The 21,014-nt window shown below is 41.9% G+C and overlaps 1 protein-coding gene across 1 annotated transcript in view; it reads left to right on the forward strand.

Moving 5' to 3' along the window:
- Positions 1–21,014, forward strand: part of SORCS3 (sortilin related VPS10 domain containing receptor 3) — a 620,103-nt gene that overhangs the window by 439,167 nt on the left and 159,922 nt on the right. Inside the window, exon 6 of the mRNA XM_066239920.1 lies at positions 12,090–12,154. Within this exon, the coding sequence (XP_066096017.1) occupies positions 12,090–12,154 (65 nt within the window). The remainder of the gene's footprint in view (positions 1–12,089; positions 12,155–21,014) is intronic.

The raw sequence follows: 21,014 nt of genomic DNA on the forward strand, positions 1-21,014 counted from the left end.
AACATAGCCAAATGAAGGGAATATTGTAGAGTTTAGTTTGCAGGGACCAATCCATAATTCCTGGAAAGCTGCTCTTTCTTTGCCTTCACACTCTTTCTTATACTGTCTCCAGAATGACCTCTGATGACTTCTGCTTAACAGTCTCCCTTCCAGCTTACCTATTCACACCAGCCTGCCCTGCATTATATCACTCCTCTCTTCTCCGTGACATTCTACTCTCACACATTTAGCCCTAGTCTTTGTCTTCCCACCTCTGAGACACCCTTCCTGACCCACTATAATTTTCAGGAAGACTATAAGGTCTTTGAAGGCCTTATAGTCTTTAGGAAGCACTTCAAAAATACCTGTGAAAGGAATAGTGTACACTCAGGAGACAGGCAGTGGAATCTGAGAGTGACATTTCCAAAACCACATGTCTAGGAACAAAGACTGCCCGTTCACCAGAAGTACTCTGCCAACATTGCAACACACCTATTCTGTTTATTAGGATTAAGAGGTTTTCTATTAGTGACAACTGTCTTTTTTAGGTTGAGTCATGTGATGATATAATCTGGTTTGGAAATATGTAACTGTTCACTAGAGCTATGCCAGGCTTTGGCCCACACATATACAGCAAAAGCGGACTGTATTACAACTTCCCAAGTGCACACACATAGTAGGTATTCAGTAAGTACTTGTCATGCAATTACTAGTCATGTTCCTAATAGAGCAGTTGTTCCATTGTAGTTAGGTAAAACCTTATGGATTGTCACTATAATATTACAATTATGAAACCTCAAAGACCAACTTCAAATGACTACTGTCAACATGTAGCATGGTGCTGGCTATGGTTCACTGAGGTTCTTCAGTGGAGATGAATCTCCTTCTCTATTGGGGGAGACTTCTTGATATGTCTATGCCTGGTCCTGAAAGTATTTCATGTGACTGCTATGTATGGCTCCAGCCATCTAGAACTTAGAAAGATATTATATAAAATTAGATCACATAATTTTTTTCTTTTTTTTTTATTGCTTCCCTAATAGGAAATATTATACCTATGATGCAGTGTAAACCTGTCTTTTTATAGACTTTAAATAAAGTTACATGTAAAAAAGTCTTTCATATGAGATGCTCTCTGATATTTGCTCTTATTCCATTTCATTTTATTTTAAAATATTAGGGTTAATCCACTAAGTACATTTTATGACTCACGAGTGGGTCACATAGCCCATAGTTTGAAAGCTATTGATCTAGAAGTCAATGGCCCTGTTAATTTGGTGGGAGAACCAGACTGCTGAAGGGACCCGGGAGTCATGAGAAGGCCCTGCACATGCTGAGCCACTCTGGGGGAGGGTATTGGTAATGGCTCTCTGGTTATAGAAACAGTAAATAACTTGAGCTGGCTTAATGAGCGGGAGGGGAGAGAATAATAAGGATTCAAGAGAAGAAATACATTGAGACCTCAGAAAGGATGCTATCCTAGAATCTCACAGAGTCTTCTCTTTCTCTCTGTCCTGTTTGTTTCTTTCTTCTTTCTGGCAGAACAGTTAGTTAGAGGTGTCCAAGACCGGTTGTTCCACGTCTCATGCTACAGTTTCTCAAGCCAATCCCTAAAGTCTGGGAAACAAATGTTTTTGATTCAGCGCGGGTTGGGGTTCTAGCCCTGGTCTAAGCAGCGATAGACAAGGTACAGGGCCATATAGTACGGACATGACTGCCTCAGAGGTCTGTGGATCTAGGGGAGCCAGCAGTAGACAGAGGCAGGAGTAATTGTGGTTGGGGAGGAAAGCTCCCAGAGTGCCCGCTAGAGGGGCCTTGTTCATTTGAACTGGATGAGCCCCCTGAGTTTTTGCTGCCTTAGCATTTTCACAGGATGAGGACATTTGTCAAGCAAGTCACAGTTGACTGTGTGTTTGACAGATCCAATATTGCTTTGAGGATAAATGGTGAAAATAGCAGCATAATAACATAAAATGAAGACTTGACTCACTTAATTGCCTAGAGATTAATTAAATGAATGAAATCTGCTTCACCATATTATGGAGCTGTTTTCAACATTTATCTTAAACATGCTGTTGGGGTTATTATTGTTCTCACTAGTGGATTCATTCATCCACTCAACAGATATTGAATAGATGCAGAGGAAGGCACAGTGCTAGGCACTAGTACAAAACATAATTTAATCAGATCTAGAGCCAGTCTTTAAGAATAGTTCAGTCAAGGAGAAACATTTCAGGTACACAGATAACTAAAGGTGAAATAAGACAGACTATCTTTGAATCCAGACTATCTTTTTTTTTACTCTGGTTAGACACTTTGAAACCTCAAAATTTTCATTTTCTCATCTGAAAATAAAGAAATGATACTGCCTATCTCAAGAGTTAGCTTAAGGATTAAGTGAGATAACATATTAAATTGATAGCAAAGAGTTTGGTACATTAGGTGCTCAATAAATATACGATAGTTGCACTTTAGCTAATGTGAGCACTATAATAGTAAGCATGATATAATGTCAAGTGCTAATGCATGCCTCTCTGTCTTCAAAATGTTTTACATGCATTTATATAGTTCATTTAGTTTTCATAAAAACAGTAAGAAGGGTGCTTTTATTATCATCCTGTTGTGCCAATGAGAAAAATGAGGCGTAGAAAGGTTAAGTAAGTCACCTGTAATCCCACAGTTAGTAAGTGATGCACTCCAGGCTCCAACTCAGAGTCTGGTTCCAGAATTCATACTCTCAACTACCCTTCAAATAGATGAAGAGGAGGGACTGTTTAGTTCAGGTATACTGAGGTTGTTTTCAACCTCTAATAAGTGATTCTCAACTCTGACTGCATATTCTTATCACCCAGGAAGATCTAAGAGCTATGGATTCCTGGACTATACTCCAAACAGGAGGTTCTCAGGATATGATCCCTGACTATCACTATCATATCATCTATGTATTTGCTAAGATTGCAATTTTTTTTTTTTTTTTTTTTTTGCATTTTTCTGAAGCTGGAAACAGGGAGAGACAGTCAGACAGACTCCCGCATGCGCCCGACCGGGATCCACCCGGCACGCCCACCATGGGGCGATGCTCTGCCCACCAGGGGGCGATGCTCTGCCCCTCCGGGGCCTCGCTCTGCCGCAAGCAGAGCCACTCTAGCGCCTGGGGCAGAGGCCAAGGAGCCATCCCCAGCGCCTGGGCCATCTTTGCTCCAATGGAGCCTTGGCTGCGGGAGGGGAAGAGAGAGACAGAGAGGAAGGCGCGGCGGAGGGGTGGAGAAGCAAATGGGCGCTTCTCCTATGTGCCCTGGCCGGAATTGAACCCGGGTCCTCCACACGCTAGGCCGACGCTCTACCGCTGAGCCAACCGGCCAGGGCAAGATTGCAAATTTTTGAGCCCCACCCCAATCCCAATCCCCAATCAAACTTTGAGGGTGGAGCTCAGCATCTGTGTTTTAGCAAAGAGATTTGGATGTTGCTAAATGTGAGAGGACTGTTGCTACTGATGAATGAAACCAGGAGTCTGGGAGTAGGGTCCGTGCATTGGTATTCAGTGCTTTGGGAAAGCTTCCCAAGGGATTATAATAGTTGGCCAGAGTCAGGAGTTTTCATGGAAAGTCAGTATTGGGCTGTGCGTTAACTGGGGACTGTGCAGAGTAGAACAGCAGAAATATTCCAGGTGGAGAAGCAGCCTTCGTGAAGATACAAAGGGAAAGAGTACTTGTGTGTGAATTGGAGAAATATATTGAGATAAGATTATTTTGTAATTTAAGTGTCTGCTTGAACTCGGGGAGCATGTTATCCTCAATGCTGCCTCGTGCTGACTGCTGGTCCGGTTTTCTCAGTGCACGGAAGGTTTCCCTCTGGGACTCACAGCTGCAAGAAGAGAAAAAGTGCCATTTAGCCCCAGCTCTTTCCTGTGGTGGCTCGCTTGTCCCGAGGAGTCTGGGCTGAGGTTTCAAATTGGATTCTAGGGCTACACCACACAAACTAGCTGTGCATCTTTGGCCAGTTGTCTGACCTGTGAGTGAAGAAGTTGGCGAGATCAGGGCGTTGCTAAGGTTGCTGCACCAGCTCCTTGAGCTCTGTTGTGGGTCAGTGAGCCACTAAGGGTTCCTGATAAGTCCCTGTGTGACTTAATTTCGATTAGAAGTTGGAGACGGTATTTGAGCAGAGTACTGAGTTGCTAAAAATAGACTTGAAAGCCACTTGACCTTTTCCAGGTCCTCCCATCAGTCTCATCTGCATTTCCCTCCGCTGCATCTGGGAGTGATGGTCCCAGGAGCAGATTTCCGTGTCTTCCCTGGAGATGGGGCTCTGGCTCCTGATTCCTGGTTGTTCCCTGTGTCCCTGGTCCTCGCTCAGAATGTGGAAGGGCTTTAATGTTTGAGAATAATCACTACCCTTCCCCTCAGAGTTTCACAGGCTTCTTATGTGCTGATGTTGGGCTTGTTAGTTGTTATATTTTCCTCCCTTTTCCGCACCATGTGAGTAGTTCACATGATAAACACTATCTGGTGCACAGGTGGGAAAATAAGATCTTTTCTGGGTATAAGAAAGGTTTGTCTCAAGACCCAAGCCTGAGCTCAAGGCTTATACAGGGCCTTAGGAAGTTTGTTTTGACTGGATAAGGTGTTATAATCAATCATTCATTCAATAAGTATATGCCAAGCACTGTGATGGAAATGTTGATATTAAATCTAGCAAAAGCCTGTGAGGTCAAGGATTATATCAGACAGGTAAAAGAAGACAGTTGTAATCCAGTGTAATGCTTTCTATACTGGTAAGGAGAACAGGGCATTATACGAGCAAGAGTTGGGTCCAGATTTGTGATGTATCATCAATGTGGAGATAAAGGAGTGTGCCTAAATGAACTGCTTAATAGCCAGGGCATTTTATACCCAGTACCTAGAACAATGCTGTAATCATTAGGACTCAATAAATGTAGAACTGAGGTATAAGGGAGGGAAGAAGGCAGACAGGAAAGCAGATGAGGTTATCTGTTCTTCAACTGAAAATTATTGATAGCTAAATTACAAAAAATGCTTTCTGTGTCAAGCACTGTTCTGAGTGTTTATTGCTCAGCTCATTTAATCTCAATAACATTATGAAGTAAAATTATGATATTCCCATTTTAAAGATGTGGAAATTAAAAAATATTATTGCTATATATGTTCAAAATGTGATGAGTTTGCACAAAGGGGTTTCATCTGGCTTCCCTTCTTGAGGAAGAATAGGAAGACCCACTGAAAAAGATGAGTTTTCCCCAATCATGTTTGGTTTTAGAAAAACTTTACAACAACAGAATTTACCTTTGAGGAGTTTTTAAATATTCATAAGGGCTTTCATAGTCTCATACCTATTGTTGATTCACTCTGACTCTATTTTGTTCTATTATTCTGTTTTATTGTTAATTAAAACCAGGAAATCAGCATAACCAAATAAAGGCACTATGGATGACTCCTTTTCATTTTGCATTAGAAATAATACATAATGATACATTTTTTCCCACTATTTTGTGCTTTCTAGAACCTTCTGGAAGTTTCTTTTTTATGTAACTTCAATGGGATACCTGCAAATTCATCTTTATTGAAGACTGAGCACAGGGAGCTTGATCTGTCCCATGGCTGGTTCTGTGCTATATACCACTATTGACCCTGCAGTCCAACTTGATCCCACCTCCACCTTGTACCTGGAAATATAAAGGAACTTGGATGCTTGATGTCAGTGGCAGTTATTAGCCTACTTGGCATCTCTGAGCAGGCATCCTTCTCATCCCCTACCCTACACTCATGGCAGTCTCTTCCTCCTACATATGTCTTAGTTCATGCCACTCTCATGGACCTAAAAGGAGTCAGGTCCAAACTCCAATTTTTTTTTCCTCAACTGTATTTATCTTTCTTTGGCTTCTGCAGAAATCTTCATTCACTACTTTTCTGCCATTGACCCTAACTCATTTTTCTATTCCTAGCACTTTTTCTTCTGATTGGTTATCACTAATGTGAGTCACTCCCAGTTCATGTTCCCTAAAACTAGAATTTTTTGGAGGTATTGAAAATGTAAATTAAAAAAAAAATTTTTTTAAAAGCCTGACCTGTGGTGGCGCAGTGGATAAAGCGTCGACCTGGAAATGCTGAGGTCGCTGGTTCAAAACCCTGGGCTTGCCTGGTCAAGGCACATATGGGAGTTGATGCTTCCAGCTCCTCCCCCCCTTCTCTCTTTTTCTCTCTCTGTCTGTCTCTTCCTCTCCTCTCAAAAAGGAATAAATTAAAAAAAAAATTAAAAAAAAAAAAAAAAAGAAAATGTATACAGAATGTATTTATATGTCCTGCAATACTTTTGGAAAGGACTGGCAAGTGGGGGGGGGGAGAAAATGGGGTATGATGGTTCTGATCCTTGGCTCTGGGAGGAATGGCTGGATTCAAACCCCATCCCTTCTCTCACCAGCCAGGTGAAGAGGAGAGCAGCTTACAGGGGAGGTTAAGCCACCTGCCTTATTGGATCCCTAATTTTGCTGCTGTATGACTTTCAGCAAATTGCTTAAGCTCTCAATGCCTAAATTTGCCCTTGTACAATGTGGGGAAAGAATTGTTCCTGACTTATAATATTGATGTGAGGATTAAGTGAGATCAGCATTTGCATTTAAAACAGTGATTTACACACAGTATTCTCCATATCTATGAGTTGTTATTATCATGTAATTTAGGCCCATTAATTAATTTCTCTTATTATCTCCATTTTACTAAGGATGAAAATTAGATGGATGGTACTTTACTTAAAGACTCATTGGGAGGATTAAGAAAAGGATTGCGAAACAACAAACACAATGACTGACATGTGAATGGTCTTAACACCCGTTTACATTTATTGTTATTATTGTATCCACTTCCCCGAACATTTCTACAGGTTTATCCCTTACCACTTGTATTTTCTTGCTTTCTGTATCATGCGTACCTTTCCTTACATTAGGTTTTTACCAATGGGAACTTGTTGAGGATTTAACATTAGGGACAGGATCGATTCTATCTGGTGATTGTAAGCTAGTGTCCTGGTGAGATGGTGTGGTCCAGAATTGCAGTAGTCATTAGTGTTAGGACAAGTAAAGAAGTGAGAAATCACTGTCTGCTTATTTTTTCTGCTTCATGAGTATGGGAAACACTGAGTCCAGGCATCCAATAAATGTGTCCCGCTAAAGCAGTAGTTCTCATCTGGGTCCGATTTTGCCCCTATGGGATGGTTGTCAATGTCTAGAGACACTTTTGGTTATCAGAACTTTAGGGATACTCTTAGCCCTATTGTTTACTCTGTAGATGACCTAACCTTGAGTTGTGTGTGGTAGTAAATATTGAGAAGAAATAATGAATCTCTGTCCTTAGGAAGCTCACTGTCTGATAGGTAGATTATTAATACAAATTATTCTATTTTGTTTAAATAAGTAAATATACAAACATACCCATATACAAAGATATGCTATGGGGTTATGTGATAAGTAGTCTGAAAGTTGAAACCACAAAAAGCCCCAAAGAGCCAATCTTGTAAAAGAAGAACAACATTGGCAGTATATTATGCTCCCTGATTTCAAATTGTGCTACAAAGCTGTAGGAATCAAAACAGTATGGCACTGGCCCCAAAAATAGACCCATAAATCAAAGTATCAAAATTAGAAATAGGCCTTGGCCAGCTGGTTCTGCAGGAGAGCGTCGACCTGGTGTGTGAAAGTCCTGGGTTCAATTCCCGGCCAGGGCACACAGGAGAAGCGCCCATCTGCTTCTCCACCCCTCTACCTCTCCTTCCTCTCTGTCTCTCTCTTCCCCTCCCACAGCCAAGGCTCCATTGGAGCAAAGTTGGCCCAGGCACTGAGGATGACTCCATGGCCTCTGCCTCAGGCACTAGAATGGCTCTGGTTGTAACGGGGCAATGGCCCAGATGGGCAGAGCATCTCCCTCTAGTGGGCATGCCAGATGGATCCCAGTCAGGCATATGTGGGAGTCTGTCTGTCTGCCTCCCTGCTTCTCACTTCAGAAAATACAAAAAAAATTATAAATAAAATCATAGTTAGATGGTCAATTAATCTATAATGAAGGGCCAACAATATAAATGGTGAAAAGGCAGTATGGTGTTGGAAAATTGGACGGTTATATGCAAAAAAAATGAGATTAGACCACTTTCTTGCACGATATACCAAAATAATCTCAAATGGATTAACAATTTTCATATAAGACCTGAAACCTTAAAACCCTTAGATTAAAAAATAGGGCAGCTCACTCTTTGATATCAGTCTTAGCAATCTTATTTTGGATATAACTCCTTGGGTAAAGGCAACAAAAACAAAACTAAATAAATAAGGCTACATCAAACTAAAAATCTTTTATACAGTGGAGAAAACCACTAGCCAAATTAATAGGTAACCTACCGAGTGAAAGAAAATCTTTACAAATGATATATTTAATTCTGGATTATATAGAAAAATACATATAGAACTCATACAATTCAATATCCAAAACATAATCCAGTTGAAACTGGGTGGAGGAGCTGCATAGACATTTAAAGAAGACATAGAGATGGCCAATGACTAGAAGATGCTCAACACCACTAATCATCAGAAATACCCATCAAAACCACAATGAGATGTCACCTCATATATGTCAGAATGGCTATTGTAAAAAGACAACGAACAAGAAGGGCTTGCAAGGACGTAGAGAAGAGGGAACGCTTATAGGCTGTTGGTGGGACTGTGAACTAGTAGTCACCTTAGAATACAATATGGAGGGTCCTTGAAAGTTAGAAATAGAACTACTGTAGGAGCCAGCAATTCCACTTCTGGCTATTTATCCAAAGATCAAAATCAATCATTTGAAAAGACATATGCACCCTTATATTAATTGCAGCACTGTTTACAATAGCCAAGATACAGAGGCAACCTAGGTGTCCATCGATAGATTTTTAGGTAGATGAAAAGGAGCGAGTAATCCTGGATAAGGGAACTGTTGTAGTGCTTGTTTGATTGGCGTTGTTTGCCTTGCTTTAAGCTTATAAGAGGCAAGGACTTTTCTTGTTTTGCTACAGAAAATAATACTTGATCACAACTAGGCTTGGTCATTAGGGTGTTAATTTTGTCCATGTTACCCTGACAGTGACCTTGGGAGAGGAAAGCAAAATAATACCCGAGAAGGCTCTACTTCTGAGAATACCAACTTGCTTATAAATAAATAGGGAGGTTGTGGCACAGAAAAGATGTTTATTTAGTATCTTCTGGTGCCTGCCCTCAGCCCTTTGTGTGTCTGGTCTCAATTGAGTTTCACATTGAAATTTTGGCATTAACATGGATAGATTGGATTGTTTATTGATTTAGTAATTCAGTAGCATGTAATATATACTAGGTACACATATGTCAAGAATTTAGAGATAAACAGACAGGATTCTACTTCTTTAAAGTTTATATCCAAGTAGGGAAGACACAGAAGTGCACTTATGTAGGTGATATGCGAAGCAGTGGTCCTCAAACTTGGCTCTGCTTGGAACCTCCTGGGAGATCAAAACCTTTGATGCCTTGATCTTATCAGCAAAGGTTTCAACTTCATTGTTTTCAGGAGGAGCCCAGGCATCCAGAGATTTCAAAGCTTCCCCAGTGGCTCTCACGAGCAGCCAGGTTTGAGGACCACCGAGGTGAAGATACTATGGGAGCAGGGGGGTGAGGGATGGAAAGCCTGCTAAAGAGGTGAGGCCGCATGATCTTTTTTTTTTTCTGAAGCTGGAAATGGGGAGAGACAGTCAGACAGACTCCCGCATGCGCCTGACTGGGATCCACCCGGCACGCCCACCAGGGGCGATGCTCTGCCCACCAGGGGGCGATGCTCTGCCCCTCCGGGGCCTCGCTCTGCTGCAACCAGAGCCACTCCAGCGCCTGGGTCAGAGGCCAAGGAGCCATCCCCAGCCCCCGGGCCATCTTTGCTCCAATGGAGCCTTGGCTGCGGGAGGGGAAGAGAGAGACAGAGAGGAAGGAGAGGGGGAGGGGTGGAGAAGCAGATGGGCACCTCTCCTATGTGCCCTGGCCGGGAATCGAACCTGGGTCCCCCGCACGCCAGGCCGACACTCTACCGCTGAGCCAACCCGCCAGGGCCGAGGCCATATGATCTTGAAGAAAGGGTAAGAGGTAGCTGGAGAAGAAAGGGGACAGGAACAGGATGAGATAGAGAGGATGTCACAAGCGAAAGGGAGAAGAGCCCACGAGGAGAGGAACAGCTTTTGGCTGAGAAAGCCATAAGTTTCTCTAGTTCTAGCCTAGTCCCTGTGTCACCTTAGGTAAACATCAACTTCTCTGTGCCTCAGGTTCTCATTCAGTCATATATAACTAATGATACCTGCTCTCTTTACCTTAGGTGTTTGTCATTAGGGTCAAATGATGTGAGGAAAAATTAAAGGTATGTTAATGATCATTGGGAAAAAAATCAGGTATTAGAGTAAGGCCTCATTTATTCAGATTCTTTTTTTTTTTTTTTTGTATTTTTCTGAAGTTGGAAATGGGGAGGCAGTCAGATAGACTCCCACATGCACCCGACCAGGATCCACCTGGCATGCCCACCAGGGGGCGATGCTCCGCCCATCTGGGGTGTCGCTCTGTTGCAACCAGATCCATTCTAGCACCTGAGGCAGAGGTCATAGAGCCATCCTCAGTGCCTGGTCCAACTTTGCTCCAACGGAGCCCTGGCTGCGGGAGGGGAAGAGAGAGACAGAGAAGATGGAGAGGGGGAGGGGTGGAGAAGCAGATGGGCGCCTCTCCTGTGTGCCCTGGCCGGGAATCGAACCCGGGACTCCTGCACGCCAGGCCGACGCTCTACCACTGAGCCAACCGGCCAGGGCCTATTCAGATTCTTTGGAAAGAAAAGTGTTTTATATCAATGCATTTTTTAAGTCACTGAAGTTTAACCATTCAAAACATAATCATTTTATTGCAACAAAACTTACTATATTTTTCCCAATATACATCATTTGTAATCCTAGTCTCTAACACAGAGTGCACTGGCCCCATTACCCCCTGATTCCTGTTTTCTATGCCTTCAGCCACCCAGCATTGATGTCTGATACCGGTGCTATAATGCAGAAGTGGCCTCAGGACCATTGAGAAGTGTAGAGATTTGTGGTGTGGAAGATTGGGGTTTGAGATCTTAGGTCTGTTTTCCATAGACTTTCTGTTTCTCTTGCCATCTAGGTATCAGCTGTTGATTCACACCATTTTAAAAATCTATGTTGTCTTTCTAACTTGCTACTTCTTACCTATTGAGCACTGGAAGACCAGAAAAACAATCTTGGAATGATGTTTAAAATAAGAGTAAACAGACTATGACGAAGAGCTCACTAGAGAGTGGATTATGTGATTTCTTTGTGCGTGAATGTTTTCATGTCTCTTGCCTTTCTTTAGTGGATGTTCTGGGTCTTACACTTGGACTGGGATGTCTCATGCAGGAGAAGACCAATTGGGCTTTATGTGTGGAAGGTCTGAGGTTCAGGAGGATGAGTTTGTAAGGACCCTCAGCCTTCCTTTGGAATATTGACAGTAAACCTTTAAGGTTTCCCATTCTGATCATCAGGTGAATTCTGACTCGTCTCATCTGGCCAGATTATGAATATCAGTCACCAAACATTTATTGTTTGCAAGGCAAGAGGAAGGGAGGGTAGATCACATCTCTCAGGAGGGCAACAGTGCCTGAAAGCAAACAGCCAGGACTGACTAAAGGCGATCTACCCTCTGCAGGGGACAGAACGTGGTAGGAAGGCGCACAGTCGGTGGCAGGGCAGAGAAGCAGGGTGTGGTGAACCATGGGGGAGAAAGGATCTCGTAGAAGGTGTGAGGTGGTGGAGAAGGGGCCGGAACAGAGATTTAGACCAGCATTACTGTAGAGTCACCAAGTCTCTGACTTCACTCCAGGACTCACGTGTTGTGACCTTTGTAAGTGACAGATACTAGAGGCCGGGGGTCCGCCCGTGGCCTTATTCTGTGGGTCTCCATGGTGTAGGACAGGCCCACTTGAGAAGATGACTTCACCAGTCATTACACTGCATGGTTCCCACGTGTTGTCTGCCCTCCTGTGGTCACTGAGCTTCTGTCTCCCTTCCTTCCCCAGGTCTGTGGCTGGACTGGACAAGGAGGCGGACCTGGTGCACATGGAGGTGCGGACCAGCGATGGATGTGAGTGCTGCCTCCCCAGGCTGGGCCCAGGCAGATCCGCCCGTGGCTCTCTCTCCCCCAATTGGCATTGTAATGGATTGGGAGCATGCAAAGCCCTGAGCTCCGTAGCTTCCCCATCCATCCTTATTTCCCAGAGTGGGGAGAGGCCTCCGATCCCAAGGGAGCCATTTCATTGAACTAAACCCTCTGGAATGAGTATTCAGGGGATGTGAGGTAATGTGATGAATTTTGAGGCTCCTATTAATAATTTCTTGGAATCCCCAGTGTAATTCGAATAGGGACGTCCATGGCTCATCGTCATATTTTTCACGAATTGCAGGAGTTACTCGCTTTAAAAAACAAACCCTTCGTAGAGTCAAGCTTACCCCCAAAAAGTAACTGATCAATTATTTGCAAAACCGTTTATTTATTCATTCCACAACTATCTAGAGGTGACCTACTATGTGCCAGGCATTGTTCTAGGCCCTGGGGATACAGGGAGCACAAGACCTCTATTGTCCTTACAAGCGAGCTGCAAAACCCCAAGGTTTTGAACACGTGAGCCCTTTGTACACTGTGCATCTATGTTCATCTTACATGGATTTGACTGACGAAGTCTCATTTTGCAGTACCTTGACCATTTACTCTTCCCAGAGTTGATCATATTTATAGGGCTCTTCCCTAGTCAAGAAAAATAAAATCAAATTATGCAAAAATATGTAAAATATATGATGTATGTGAAATAGATACAATATAATTAGCATATATCCTGGTTCAGAAATTGAGCCAGATGATCTATGAACATAGTGGTGACCTAAGTATGCAGTCAAACAGGCACCTGCTGGTGAGTTGGGGTCCTGGGTTCTGCTGCCCGTTTACATGGAGCCCAGGGGAAAGCCCGCTAAGCTCTCCGTGTTCTGACTTCCTTTATTATCTGAGAATACTCAGCCTTGCCCTGCCCACTGCACGGGGTTACTGGCTGACCAAATGGAGAGGAATGTTATAGAAATTATAAAAAGCTGTGCAAATGTAAGGAGAGTCTCTTTTTGATGTGGCTGGAGGTGCCAGCATATTATTCAGAATACATGAAGTAAAAATTCATGTGTTTTGTCTAAACATATGTTTTCTGAGGCCAGATGGATGTCAGAAACCTGAATTTGGGGTAATCTATTTTCTTGGCTTTGTTATTATTTGTAAAGAGGCAGCAATCAGCATTAGTATATGACTGGCGCTTTGCCTAGTCCTTTATTTTTTATTTATTTGTTTATTTTCTTTCTTTTTTTTCTTTCTCTGTGGCAGGCAAGGGTGAGTAATACTCACACTCTTTCATATTTTTATTTTAATAAAAGAGAAATAGGTCTATTTAAAACTAAAGGAGATAATGTCACATTTAAATTCACTGATCATAAGGGTGACAAACTGGATTGAAAATTATATTATCCGACTGTTACTGCTGAGGAAAAAACAACTGAGAGAAGATGGCTCACCATCCAGTTTTCTAGACATCCCTGCCCTTAGCTTTGCTTCCCATGTCAACCTTTTTTCTTTCTTTCTTTCTTTTTTTTTAGTGAAAGAGAGAGAGGGAGAGAGGAATAGACATGAAGGGAGAGAGATGAGAAGCATCGACTCATAGTTGCAGCACCTTAGTTGTTCATTGATTGCTTTCTCATATGTGCCTTGACTGGGGAGCTACAGCAGAGTGAGTGACCTCTTGCTCAAGCCAGTGACCTTGGGCTCAAGCCAGCAACCATGAGGTCATATCTATAATCCCATGCTAATGCCAGTGACCTGTGCTCAAGCTGGATGAGCCTGTGCTCAAGCCAGTGACCTCAGGGTTTTGAATTTGGGTCTTCAGTGTCCCAGGCTAATGCTCTATCCACTGTGCCACTGTATCCACTGTGACATGGTCAGGCCCATGTCAACCTCTTAAAGCCATATGTGTGATCTATGCTGGCTAGAGTTGGAAGACACTTTATAAGACTATCTGCTCTCCTACTTAGTGTAGTAGTAATACTTTTCCCTAAAACCGCTGTGTGTCCTTTGGTCCCATGAGCTTAGGTTTAAGAGGCACACTTGGCCACTGCAGGGCAGCTCCTATGGGTGTTTTGTTTTGTTTTGTGTTTTTTTTAAAGGTAATTTCTTACATTAAGCTTGAACTTATTTTCTGAACATTTAAGAATTCTGATCCAAATTTGGATAAGACCAATGGTACAGGAGTTCTGTGAAATTTTATGAGATTAAAAAGCAAAACATTTTCTCATCTATATCAAGAATTGAAAAATGTAGACAGAAATATAAGAGGATCAAAATCATGTGCCACATTTTGATTAAAGGATAATATATCATATATTAATTCTGTTGTAGGTTTTTAAAAACCAGCTCTTCAATAGTTAAAAGAGTCTTCTCTAAGCTAGTCAACTTGTTCTAACCTACCTTTATTTAGAAAGTGCACATAACATCACTGCATGAGCCTAGGGGTATCTCATCTTACATACCTGAATGAAATGCCAGTCTTTTGCTTTCTTACACTTACACATACCCACACAATTTTATCTTTTGATCATCACAAAAAGGCACAATGTGTATTCTATAATATATCCTTTTTTTCCTCATGTGATAGCTTAGTCTCATATTTACCCAGATTCACACAGCTACCATGATGATAAAATAAAAACTAGAACACAAAACTGTCAATACACTACAGATAGAAGGGAATTTCTGATAAAGGGCTTCTTCAAAGATGTATAACTAACATCATCCTTAATGATGACACTGTTCTGCCCCTATGGACCGAAAAAGGCAGGAATGTTTACTATGTTTACTCTTGCTTTGCCACATCTCTTCCGCATCATGCTGATAGTCCCAGCCAGTGCAATAAAGGAAGAAAAGTGAAATGTAGGTGATTCAGATTGCAAAGGAAAAAATGAAACTGTTGCTATTCTAATTGACATGATTGTCTATGTAGAATATCATAGGAATCTACCAGAATAGCTTTTAGAACTAATAAGTTGTTTGAGAAAGTTTGCAAAATACAACAAATTTAAGTGGAGGGAGAATATGTTTTGTAACAAGTAGTCTTAGAAAATAATGGGCAATCATAAGGGGGGGAAGTGAATGTCGACCTATGAGTCACAATTTACACAAAATTTAACATAAAATGGATCATAGTCTTAATGTTAAATAAAAAATTATGAAACTTTTAGAAGAAAATATAGAAGAAAATCTTTATGACCTTGGATTGACACTGAGAGCAAAATTGATAAAATAAAGAATTGGTAAATTGAGGCTGCATCAAAATTTAAAACTTTTTCTATTCAGAAGATATAATAAAAACAGTGGAGAACATATTTTCAAATGATACATGCAACAAAGGGCTTACAGTCAGAACATATAAAGAACTTTCAATATATAGTAATAAGTAACAATCCAATTTTAAAAATGGCCAAAAATTTGAAAAGTTTATACCAAAGATGATATAAGGATGAAAAGTTCATGAAGTGATGTTCAACATCATTAGACATTAGAAAAATGAAAATTAAAGCCATAATGAGGTATCGTTACAGACTTATTGGCATTGCTAAAATTAACAAGCTGACAATACTAAGTGCTGACAGGAATGTGAAGCAACTGGAACACTCAGACATTGCTGGTAAGAAGGCAAAATGGTACGATCACTCTGGAAAATTATTTGGCAGTTTCTTATAAAGTTATACACACCCTAGGATTCAGCATATTTACCCTAAAGAAATAAAAGTTATATTCACACAAAAAAACCCAATACATAAATGTCTGTAGCAAATTTATTAATAATCACTCAAAACTGGAAACAACCTAAAGCATATCTATAAATAAAATAGAATAGTATTCAGCACCTTCAATACATGCAACAACATGGCTGAATTTCAAAGGCATTATGTTGAGTGATATTAGCTAATCTCAAAAAGTTACATACGATAGGATTTTATTTACACAATATTATGGGAAATGTAAAACTATAAGGATAGAGAATACATTTGATGTGATAGCAGAATGAGGAATTTTTTTAAGGTGATGTAATTTTTCCATAACATGATCATGGTGGTTGTTATATTAATCTATATGTCTGCTAAACCTTTAGAACTATGTGCCAAAAAAAAAATACTGTTTGTAAACTGAAAAAAAATAACTTTTAAAATATAACTAAAATAAAATCTGTGGTAAGAAAAACTAGAATGCACTGGTCTTGGCTTTTAGTTCTATAGAATTTCCTACCTTTCTTCATTATTAATTAAGTAAGCCATTTAGTTACTTTATATCCAATGTTTATCTAAGATCTACATATGCTGCTACTGAGGAGACATGCAGATGAATGCAATATCATCTCTGTGCTCAATGAGCTTGTAGACTTGTGGGGGAGACAGATAATTATTCAAATGATACCAGCGCAAATCTCAGCTCTGCCACTTCCTAGAATGGCAGGATTCAGGCAGATTATTTCATTGTTCTGTGCTTTGGTTTCCTCACCTATGAAATAGGGATGATAATACATAATTGGAATTTCATATTGTGTTGTTGCAGTATTTTTTACATTCTTGCAATAATCAGCTAATGCATGTGTTTCCTGCAACACCTCACAACACAGAGTGAGCATTAAAAAATCCTACTTATTGTCAATACCATCATCATGATCATGATTATCATCGTTATCATCATCACCATCATCACCTACCTAGTCATTATATTCAAGATCGGCTTGTTTGGCAAGTAGAGTAGAAAGAGCCCTGAATGGAGTCAAGGTTGCTATGATCTCTAAATGTCTATAACTTCCAGTTACCCCTCCCCCTCATACCCTTAGAAGGCAGAGACACTAAAATGCTTCTATGGGCTATTAGAAGTTTTACCAAACTCTAAATCAGGGGTCCCCAAACTTTTTACACAGGGGGCCAGTTCACTGTCCCTCAGACCATTGGAGGGCCGGACTATAAAAAAAAAACAACTATGAACAAATCCCTGTGCACACTGCACATATCTTATTTTAAAGTAAAAAAACAAAACGGGAACAATACAATATTTAAAATAAAGATCAAGTAAATTTAAATCAACAATCTGACCAGTCTTTCAATGGGAACTATGAGCCTGCTTTTGGCTAATGAGATGGTCAATGTCTGGTTCCATATTCGTCACTGCTAGCCGTAACAAGTGATATGACGTGCTTCTGGAGCAGTGTGGCATGTGTCCACATCACCAGAAATAGTACTGCATGTGAGCACCCGCATCTTGTGCTCCTCTCACTGACCACCAATGAAAAAGGAGCCCCTTCTGGAGTGCGGCGGGGCCTGGAAAATGGCCTCAGGAGGCCGCATGTGGCCCACGGGCCATAGTTTGGGGACCCCTGCTCTAAATCCATAAGCACAATAGGAAGGACTGGAAACTATCTTATTTTTCTGGTTTGTTGATTGTGTTTGGTTTAAGAAACTACCATGTCTCAAGTGTGGTCTTAGGGATTTGAGAGATGTCAATGTCCTTTCCTTGCACGATGACTATAAGCAGGTTAGCTCCATTCCCAGCCAAGGAGAAGGAGGTTTATGGAAGCTAAGAATCTTTTTGTGTGTGTGTGTTTTTCTGAAGCTGGAAATGGGGAGAGTCAGACAGACTCCCGCATCTGCCCGACGGGCATCCACCCGGCACGCCCACCAGGGAGTGATGCTCTGCCCACCAGGGGGCGATGCTCTGCCCCTCCGGGGCCTCGCTCTGCCGCGACCAGAGCCACTCTAGCACCTGGGGCAGAGGCCAAGGAGCCATCCCCAGCGCCCGGGCCGTCTTTGCTCCAGTGGAGCCTTGGCTGCGGGAGGGGAAGAGAGAGACAGAGAGGAAGGAGAGGGGGAGGGGTGAAGAAACAGACAGGTGCTTCTCCTGTGTGCCCTGGCCGGGAATCTAACCCGGGACTTCTGCACACCAGGCCGACGCTCTACCGCTGAGCCAAACGGCCAGGGTGAAGCTAAGAATCTTTTTAGACTTTCCTAGAATCTATTTTTACTTATTTGCATTTGAGAGTTTATATTCTCAGTTAAAATAAATAGCTCCTGGGTATTTCTCTAAGAGAAGACCTGAAGAACTAGATTTGCTTTTGTTCACAATTTTAATTCCCTTTTTCAATTTTTGACAATATGTATATTCTCCAAAGAGATGGGAGTTGAGGAAATGATGGAATGATTTTTTTCTATAAGGTGACAAGAGGCAAGACATTTATGATAGTCTGAATATTTAGTGGTCTCAAAGGCAAAACATAATCACTAGTCACAATATAATTCAACATCACAAAAATTCCTAAGCTTTAAATACAATTCAGTTTGGTTTAACCAGCATTTACAAAGGCTTTACAGCTTGAGGATAGAAACAACAATTTCTAAGACTTGATTCCAGTTTCCAAGGAGATGACCCTTGTGTGAAGGTTTGGCAGAATGAGAAATGCTGGACTTTATGGTGAAACTTATTGATGAAGCTAGGTGAGAAGCTTGTCCTGCTGAGTGGAGAAAGGTAAACTCTGCCTCCCTGTGCTCTACAAACCTCTTAGCAGAGATGTAACCCTTTAAAAGGAGAAGGATAACAGGTTATCTCTTCCATCCTATCCGCATTCTCTGGTAATCTGACCATCCTTTATCCAGCAGACCTCAAAGCACGTTCATGTGTGAATATCCCATTTCCATCATTTTCCTGGGGTTCTTCCAAGGACAAGAACCTGTCTTATGTTCTCTGCTTCCTACAATCTCACAGAGTACCTGACATCAGCAACTTCTCTATAAACCTTGAGCCAAAACAAAACGAATAAATCAGTCAGTGTGAAGCCACTGTTTCTCTTCATGAGACCTTTGGTCCATTTGCAAGTGAGAGGGTGTAGAAGCTACACACGCTAGGGAGATGGTACCACCTTCATAAGGATTCAGCTAGCAGGACAGCTAGCTGAACCAGGACCAGATATTTCTAAAGTCATCAAACAGATCTCTATTTACAGTGCAGGGAGCAAAGCCTTTGAATGTCTGTTTTCATAAGTGGAGCAGTGGTCACACTAGATCTTTGAAATACATTAGAAGGACAGTTGACATTTAGAAATACATTAATCATGAGGGTGATATGACTTTCAGACATTTAGGAAGTCACTGTCTGGTTTTTCCACAGGGACAGGCAGTTGAGATCTTCATCTAATCTGGCCTTTCTAGCTTTTCATTTGTAGGTGTTTCGTAGGAGAGGAGAGAAAATGGAAGTTTGAGAATAAGCATTAATCAAAGTCCACATGTAATTATACAGTGCCTTTCTGGAGCATTGCCTTTAACATTCCCTGAGCAGTTTCTCCTCCCTTTCTCAGGAATCCCCTTCTCCCGTAGAACACTTCTCCATCCAGGCTAGACAAAACGACTGCCTTCTACTTCAAATCCTGTTTTCCTATTCCAGTTTAGACATCTTTTTTTTTTATCCCTTGTCTGAACACTCATCACTTAGAGAAAGTAAATGGTGCTATAAATTCAGAATATGGTTTTACTAGTAGGATCTGTGCTATCATGGGCTTTTGATTTTCCACAATAAAATAAAGCATCAGTTATTAATTGAACGCATGAGAGATGCTGAGTGTTAAATCCCCTCCCTTCTTTCTTCATAATAAAAAAGTGCTAACATGTATTGATCTTTTAAAATTTATCCAACAATGTACTAAGCATTTTTCATACATAATCTTATATAATCCTGATGACAAACCTCAGAGGCAAGTACTAATTTGTCTGCATCTTACCAATGAAAAGCCGTGCTGCTACTTAGCCAGGGGCAATCAGCAAGAGGCAAGGTCAGGATTCGAACTCCGCACATCCAGCGTCAGGGGGCTGGTTCTCAAGTAACACAGCATCTTCAAGAGATCTGGACATCTTCCATTTTATCAGGCATCTGTTATTAAAAAAACCAACAAAAGGCTACCATTATTAAGGCCCATTTGGGGGTTTCACATTAGATGATAAATAACCCTCTTTCAGTTTCATCATGGAATCTTTTCCAATTCTATCCAGCCTCATTTGGAGATAATGTCCAGCGTCCAAATTTGAGACCTTTTGCAGATTCAAGGCTTGAGGAAAATGGTGTCCTCTGCTTACCTTTGACACCCAAAGACCCCCGCCATCCTCAGTCACTTTTATCTGGTGGCCGGGTCTGCCTGATGATTTATTCTTCCTGAGCCCCTGCTTTTTTTTTTTTTTTGTATTTTTCTGAAGCTGGAAACGGGGAGAGACAGTCAGACAGACTCCCGCATGCACCCACTGGGATCCACCTGGCACACCCACCAGGGGCAATGCTCTGCCCCTCCGGGGCATCACTCTGCCGCGACCAGAGCCACTCTAGCACCTGGGGCAGAGGCCAAGGAGCCATCCCCAGTGCCCGGGCCATCTTTGCTCCAATGGAGCCTTGGCTGCGGGAGGGGAAGAGAGAGACAGAGAGGAAGGGGGGGTGGAGAAGCAAATGGGCGCTTCTCCTATGTGCCCTGGCTGGGAATCGAACCCGGGTCCCCTGCACGCCAGGCCGACGCTCTACCGCTGAGCCAACCGGCCAGGGCCTGAGCCCCTGCTTTGAAAGGTTCTCACCAGGCAGTGGGTGCCAAGGCACTTATTATCATGCTTCTGTGTTTTGAAAAATAAAAGTGCTAAGACTTCTAATGCATGAGTCCAGCTAAAGACCCTTAAGGTCCCTGAATTTTATATGGATTTCAAAAACTCATTTGAGGGCTGCTTTCCTCTTAAATTGGACTTTTTGTTCCATGCTGGGCAGTGGCAAGCAGGGAGAGAGCCAAGAAGTGGGATGAGTTTGGCACAATGGCCCACCCGCCATGGGCCAAGGTAGAGGCAGGTATTGATTTTGTTTGGAGTGG

Source organism: Saccopteryx bilineata, chromosome 7 (assembly GCF_036850765.1).
Source record: "Saccopteryx bilineata isolate mSacBil1 chromosome 7, mSacBil1_pri_phased_curated, whole genome shotgun sequence".
NCBI classification, from domain to species: domain Eukaryota; kingdom Metazoa; phylum Chordata; class Mammalia; order Chiroptera; family Emballonuridae; genus Saccopteryx; species Saccopteryx bilineata.